The 7,799-nt window shown below is 38.8% G+C and overlaps 1 protein-coding gene across 4 annotated transcripts in view; it reads left to right on the top strand.

The window, feature by feature from the left end:
• LOC112145455 (SPRY domain-containing protein 3) overlaps positions 1-7,788 on the top strand; it is a 13,475-nt gene extending 5,687 nt beyond the window's left edge. For all 4 annotated transcript variants that reach the window (XM_024270688.1, XM_024270691.2, XM_024270690.1 and 1 more), the window contains exons 7-11: positions 1,989-2,138; positions 5,229-5,286; positions 5,394-5,513; positions 6,368-6,498; positions 6,587-7,788. In XM_024270688.1, coding sequence (XP_024126456.1) covers positions 1,989-2,138; positions 5,229-5,286; positions 5,394-5,513; positions 6,368-6,498; positions 6,587-6,721 — 594 coding nt within the window. In that variant the 3' untranslated portion in view covers positions 6,722-7,788. The remainder of the gene's footprint in view (positions 1-1,988; positions 2,139-5,228; positions 5,287-5,393; positions 5,514-6,367; positions 6,499-6,586) is intronic.
• The last annotated feature ends 11 nt before the right edge of the window (positions 7,789-7,799 follow it).

The raw sequence follows: 7,799 nt of genomic DNA, 5'->3' as shown, positions 1-7,799 counted from the left end.
AAAAAAAAAAAAAAAAAAAAAAAAAACTAGATGCAGCTAAGTGCAAGTTGAGAACTTCACGATGCTTTCAGGATTGACTCAATTGGTTTGACATTTCTTTTTTTATTCTGCCCTAAGGACCCACTGCAATAATCTTTTCAGCCATTTTGATAGCATTCTCAGTGGCTTTTTAATTGTGATTCAGACGTTTTTAACTAAATGTTGTTTTCTTGGACATATTTTCTGCAGAGCGGCAGTACCGTATATCTTCCAATACCTGAATGTTTGAAGAAGTTTAACAATAATTCAAATGAGCGTTTCTTGGCCATCGCTACACACAAATATCTCAAACACCCAGCATCTGCACAGTAAACGGCACCTGTTGGACCCAGCGACTATTGGAAACTGGTGTCAACAAGAGATGGGCCAGAATTGGCAGATTCACGGTAGTTTATTAAAAAGGCCCTTCTGAGTTGTGTACAGGACAATTGGCGCCGGTTAAGCCCATACCCACTTCCCATCATCCATCTGTTTACATGCTCTCTGCTAGCTTGCAGCCCCATGACACCCCAACCTAACATTAGCAGTGCAACAGAAATGGCGAGCAATGTCGGAGCTATTCAGCTGTACAGTTTTGAGCCAGATGCCAGCTTGGACGAGGAAAACGAAAATGTTGATCGGTAAAATTAGATCTATTTGTCTACAAGTGGGTGCATTAGAATGTAAAAGTATTTTGTACCTCACAAAGCTTTTGTGACAAGCTTTTTCAAACTCTATTTTTTTTTGTCTGTTCCTGACTTAGAACAATTTAAGTAAAGAAATACTCAGAAATCTTATTTTAAGCTTAATTTTCTTTATATATGTCCTCCGTCGTCTGAAAAATGACAGAATTTTAATTGGACTTGATCTTTAAACAAACTTAGAAACGTTTGCATGAAAGACCTTTCATCTTTTTAAGTTCAAAAATGTTTTAAATGCCCGCACTTAAGGCGAACAGTTGGAGCAAAAGAAGAGCTTGAAGATTTTTATAGTTATATGGAATTTGAACATTTGTTATATCACATGATCCTTTCTATAAAAAAGGTACCGGTATGTGCCATGATGTGTAAGGACTAGAACTTTTCCTCTTATACGCATCTTAATACATGGTCTACAAATTGAAAGATTCAACTTTGTGGTGATACGATACAAAGAAAATTAAAATATATATATATATTTTTTAAGCAAAAGAAAATTCTTTGACATTTTTAAACATAAAAATTTGTGATTGAAAAAATAGTTTATGTTAATATCTTTAGGTATTGTTTGAATAATACTTTTAATGAACACAGCTCACATCAAGCACTGTGGTTCACCTTCAGCTAATTGGAATTAAGCAGATTTGATTAAAGCAAGCCTGTGGTTGGACGTCTTTTTATTAGCATCAGATGTATAGAAAAAGAAAGAGACACAACAGGAAGATAAACTTACAACAGTGACTGGAAATCAATCATTTACTCCTTTAACCAACATAATCTAGTTTGTATTTGTGGCTTTCGACCAATCTTTTTGTTACTCCCAGTACCAGACCAATTTTTCAAAATGTATCTTTCTTTCACATTCTAATGAAATCTTTAAAAACATCTTTATGTTTTCCATGTTTTCATCTTTGGGTGTGTTTTGTTTTTACTGTTGAACTTCAGCTCAGTTCCTGCCGTGGATAAATTCAGCTTCTTACTAATCCAGCTGGCATTTCAAAACAAAAGCACGAGTCTAAACAGCAGCTCTTTTCAAAGAAGCTGCTTCTATGAAAAAGGAAGTGTTCATTCTCGTTTATCATGTGTGTGTTTTTTTTTTTTAACTCTGGTGGCTGACTGAAGAGAAGCAGTAAGGTACCAAAACTGTCCACCTCAAATGATGTCAAAATCTTGATGGTGTTTCCTGTTTCTCAGGAATAATAAAATGTCTTCTCTGTAATAAATCTCTGCATTGTCACCAAACAAATAAATGTTTTTTTGATATTTTTTCAGCTGCTGGAGTACGTAGGAAAAGGGAAGAGCATCGTGGACGTGGGTTTGGCCCAGGCCCGCCGGCCTCTCAACACCCGCTGCCACTACTATGAGGTGGAGATCGCAGATGCTGGGGAGAAGTGTTACATCGCCCTGGGGCTGGCTCGCAGGGTGAGACACTCCTGATTAGTCAACAGGATAATGACCACGTGTCACAGCTGTGCAGCTGTGATTTACAGTACACGCTCAGCTGTTGCAGTCTGGGGAAGAACCTTTCCCTGTCCCGCCTCCAGCACCTCATCATCTGTCTCGCTCACACGCACCGCTGCGCTCACCGGTTCCAGACTGAGTGATGAATGAGAGCAGGAGGGAGCGCTAACCCCTGAATGAAAACTGTCTCGTTTTACTCTCGTGTTTTCCATTTAAAGCGTGGTACTCCATTGATCTAACATGAAAGCTGAAGGTGTCTGATTTAACCCTCGGTAGTCTCTGAACTCACCGATGAGTCCCCAAATCACATCGCCTGTTGATGCAGAAATGACTGACGTCCTTCATTATTGTAGTTTTACTTCAAAATTTTATGCAAATTATTATTTTTTAGCTTTGAATATTTTGTTTTAAAATAACCACAATAGAATTTATGATGCATAATTGTGATAAACTGTAGAATAAATTGTCACAATTTTGATTATAGTTTAATGGAGCTGCAGCTGAGTTGTTTTTTAGATTTTTTTCACTTTGTTCAGACTTATCTTTCTGGATTTATACACTCTTATGTATTTTTCTACGCATTTGATCCTTTGTTATAAACCATAAAAACTGTTTGAGTTTTTGTGACTTCAGCACTTAAAAAATGACAAATCTGAGTTTTTTGTGACAGTTTAAGATTCATTGTGAAATTTCATTGATTCATTGCTATGTTACCGTCGTTGAGTTTATCTTTTTTCATCTAATTCTTTCTCATGCACCAGCCCCTCTTTATTTCCCTAAAACCCTCGACAACAGGTTGAATGACGGAACCAACACAACCCTAGGCCAACAAACGTCTCTGCCTGATGCATTCACTGAGCTCTGAACATTAACAGAACCCAAACAGCCACCCAGCCCAACTTAGTCCGCTACAATGATTTTATCTTTTTTTTCTACTACCTGCACCAAACAAAGTAGTTTATCTGAGAAAATATCAAACACCATAAACATCATAAATTTCTATAATCTATGTCAGGGAGAGATTGTGTTGATTTTGTCGGCCATAAACAACGTCTAAATCAGTCATTGTTGTTTGAAGGGACGGCTGGTGGAGCTACAGCTGCAGTTTAGTGATCCTGCAGTTGTGTCAGTTTTATCAGTGACCAGATGAGGGGATCAGACCGTATACAGAACGATGCATGAGAGGTGCAGGTTGGAAGGACTGCATGTCACTCTGGACAGTCTTATATTCTAGGGAGAAAGCTTGTTTTCTTGCAACAAGATCATGTCGTTATCATGAGAAAACGGCAAAAAAAAAGGATTGGCCATTTTCAGCTTCCGTACCATTGGAGTGGGTCTTTAAATGTTATTGTCTTTGTTTATCTTGTTGATTGTTCTGATCTGCGTTGATAAAAATGATCCTCATGAACTCGGAGCCCTTTGGAACATTTAGAAAACTCTGCACTAATTTGAGTGCAGTTATGATGTCAGACAGGAAGTGGCGTTTGGGTCTGGGATCTTTCTCCCAACCTGGAAGATGATGGATTACTCTCCTGACTGGAAGCTTCTCCTCACTCCTCCCTATTAGTTACTGTGTGGGCATGTCTTGGCCTCAGGAGAAAAGCGGTCTTTGATTTGGCTGATTGTTTTCCTGGAAGTGTTTTTTCCTGGATGTGTCTGCGGTTTGATGGAGCGTCATGAATCCATCACTGCTGAGGTTTTCTTTCACGCTCCGTCGTCTCCTGCATCCGTTTGCTGATGGGGAGCAGCATTTTGACTGCAACATTTAAAACAAAGGTTTCTGTCTCCCACTCTGGCTAACACGCTCAGCAGTTTCTTTATATTAAATAGACGTTTAGTGCATGCTTTCTTTCCGGAAAGAACTCTGTGCCCTAAATTTCTTCATACCAATTTTTTTTTTTTTATTCTCTGGAATTTGCTGCTCTGCTGCAGTTTATCTCCAAGGCGGCTAATGGTTGTCTGAGAACGGGCAGCACCATCTGGTGCTGCTTCAGGTGCCAGTTGTAGCGAGATTCATGGTTCCTCGTGGCCACGCAGCAGATTTGCGCACAGATTGTTCTGCAACATGAGTAATTCTACCCTTGTTTTCACAAGAGTTAACGTGCACACACGAGGACAGTTGGAGCAGCTTTGTCCTGTGACTGATCCAGAGCCTCAGAACGCCACTGTAAACAAAGACTGATGTAATGTGCACAGAAGGTGCGACTCTCAACCACACCTACAACTGTTTTTAAGACGCGTCTTTCTAGTGTGTTTGAGAAGAATCAGTGGCGAACTTAGCAGTTTGGGGGGTAAACAATAACATGGGGCGGTTCTATTAATCTTCTTTTTTTAATTATTAATGTTATTATTGACCTTTTTATTCTACCAGGATATTCCCATAGAGATTACAAACCTCTTTTGCAACGCCTTGCCTAGAGGCAGCCACAGCTGGTTACATTAAAACATTGAGACAAACATTTGAAGCACTATAAAAAATGTAAAAGGTACATTAAAACCTAAAATACTGAGTCATAAAACGGCGAAGGACTAGAATCATAAAACGGCAATTGTTTGTCCTTGAAGACATGTAAAGATGGCACTTCAGTTGGTTACCTTTTTGTAAAATGTTCCAGATCAAGGCAGCTGCATGCACAGAAGCTTTCTCTGTGCAACAACCATCGTTTGATTGTAAGGAGAAGGAGGGAAGGCCTCTCTCTTTAAGTCATTTGAGACTGTAAAATTCTTCCCGATACAGTAAAGCGTCCATTAAATACCCTATTCATTGGTCCACTTTATACAGCGTCAAAGTCAAGAACGCTAATGTAATGTGAAATCCCATACAAATGTTAAAAAAGGTGTTTATACATATATTATTTTATTTAAAAAAAAAACATGAAATTTATGTTTTACTCTAATTTGTTGCCCACTCACTTCCTTGTAGAAATAAATGATGGTCTGCTGTCTTTTCTTTAGATTGTCAAGTTTTATTAAAAAAAAAAAAACCTACAATACTTGAATCTTGCCATCTAACTTGTTGGTCTGTTGTGTCATTTTTCTGTTAACTTTCAGGATTATCCAAAAAACAGACATCCAGGTTGGAGCAGAGGATCTATAGCTTATCATGCAGGTGAGTTTTTGTGTCTTCAGGCTTTAAATCTTTTGTCAGTTTTATTACAAAATGTACTCGAGTACAGGCCTGTGTTTCCTTTGACCTTGCATGGTAACGTCCTGCAGACGATGGGAAGTTGTTTCATGGTAGTGGGGTCGGAGATGCATTTGGACCGCGCTGCTTTGAAGGGGACATTATGGGCTGTGGGATCATGTTTCCACGGGACTTCAACCTTGACGTTGGAGGTGATTATTCTTTCAATTTTTTCCCTTTCACATCACATTTTTAGACTTCTTATCTTAATTATCAGGCATATCTGTTTAAGAAAGTGGGAAACTGTCACGTTTTCCCCAAATAATATTCACAATCTGTAAGTTTAAAGCGACTGATAAGAAAACTCTGATGACCCAGCATTCTAGCAGCATTTAAATGCATCACTTACACACAAATCTTTGAGACGTGAAGTGTCGCATCAGATTTGTGTGTAAATACGGTTTTGTGTGCGTGTCTTAGGTGAATGGTGTGTACTTTTAAAAGCTAACCAAACCCTAAATCAACTTTTTTTGTCTGTTGACTTCTGTAATTGGGGCTTTAACAGTGGTGTCTGTTGGTCATTGCCAAATTTTTGTCAAATTTAAATAAACTTGTTTAATTCTTGAAAATATAGTCAAAAGCAGTCTGTGAGCTGCCCCCTAAAGGTTGAATCAATGTATTACAGTTGAATTTTGTGATTGCTCAAACCATAAGCTGCAGCTCCAATAATAACTGTCCTGCCCCCAAGCCCCGCCCCTCTGATTGGACTGTCAAATTTTGGCTGTGGGTGGAGTCAGCCTCCAACTTCCCTGTTTGGTTACCATTTAAAGATTTGTGTGTGTAGTTTGTATTAAGCTGCTGCAATTCAAAGTTGTGCATTTGTACATTTATTTTAAATTTTAAATGTTTGTACATGTGAAAACAAAATTGTAAGTGAACAAAGCTGCATGCAGACACGTCACAAATGAAGAATTATGAACACAAAAATCAGATGAGTCCATTTTCTCTCCATATTCACCTGTCTACATTTAAGCGCTCTCTCTGACTTGTTCTTCCCAAATTGAAGTTTTCTCAGATGAGGGGGACGACTGGGACTTCGATTTGGTTTCACCTGCTGAGGTTCAAAATGACTTGTATGCAAACAATGAAGACGAGGATGAGGATGAGGGAGAAGATTTGGAGGGGAGGAAGGCCACGGTAAGATCTGGTTCCATTGTGGAAGGAGAAAAAAAATGGTTTGAATGTAAGAGGATTTTAATTTTTTTCTACTGTTGTGTTGGGACAGGTGTTTTTCACACGAAACGGGAAGGTGGTGGGAAGGAGGGAAGTGGTTTTACCTGTACAAGGCTTCTATCCCACTATCGGAATGATGAGCACCGGGGAGAAGGTTAGGGTGGACCTGCGCCCCCTCAGTGGCTGAAGGGAGAACGACAGGAGATTTGAACGTTCATGAAAAACATCCACATCAGCTCTAAATCATTTCTCTGACTGGGTCAGAAGATGAATTCTGAGAAAACACCGTGCCAATCCTCTATTTGTGCCTAAGGAAAGAGTGCTTTATTATGACCTGATTTTATACTGCAAAAAAAACCGTTGTGATGTTTTTATGCATAATTTACTATTTTGGACTATATAATGACAGTGTGTGGTTAATTAAATGCCAAAAAAGGGGTTTCACAAGAATAATGAATGTAAAAGACTATTTAGTTTGAGCAGTGAAGTGAATCCGCCAGCCAGACTGCTCTATAAACATCTCAGCGGCGTGTTACTGACACTTAGTGGTGGCAGACCCTCAGACTTCCAAAGAGACGCTCTGAAGGGGCGGAGCTTGAATCAGGGAAACGAGCTGCTCTGACGCTGGCTTTCAGTCAGCCTGGGTTCTTCCTCTTTTTGGAGAAACTCCTTAAAGCTTTATGTGTTTGTTCTGTGGAAACGGTTCCGGCCAAATATGTGCAATAACATTTTATTTGAAAAAAATAAGTTAAAACCACCTTGTAGTGGCTACTTTCAGGTTTTATTTACTCAACAATCACCTTTTATACTGTTTACCTTGAAAACGGTTGAAATAAAAAAGGTAGCTGAATATTTTTGTGGCTTCATAACAAACTGAAGCATTTTCTTCTTTTAAATGCCATTTCAGTTTGGTTTCACTGTCACAGCCTGGAGGTCGTTGACCTTTGAGACATAAAACTAGCAGAACTGCAAGTAAACAAACAAAAACCTGGAGCTTCTTCCTCTGAAGCTCAGAGCAGCCATGCTCCAGGTTTTCAGAGGGAGTTTCAAATAAATGTTCAAAATGATTAATTTGATCTGAACTGTAATGCACTGCGAACATCTATTTCCCGTCTTATTCCTGATATTGATTTTCTTTTTCTTTGCAAAATTAGTAAATTGCTTTAATTTTTTAATGAAGGAAATAGAAAAAAGGTGTTGCTTCCTGTATTTTTTTTAATCATTTTAGACAATACATCAAGATCCAAATGCTGCAGAAGCAACTA

This window comes from Oryzias melastigma, linkage group LG5 (genome assembly GCF_002922805.2).
Source record: "Oryzias melastigma strain HK-1 linkage group LG5, ASM292280v2, whole genome shotgun sequence".
Taxonomy (NCBI): Eukaryota; Metazoa; Chordata; class Actinopteri; order Beloniformes; family Adrianichthyidae; genus Oryzias; species Oryzias melastigma.
The sequence above is the reverse complement of the archived record's forward strand: the minus strand, read 5'-3'. Positions and strand labels throughout refer to the sequence as shown.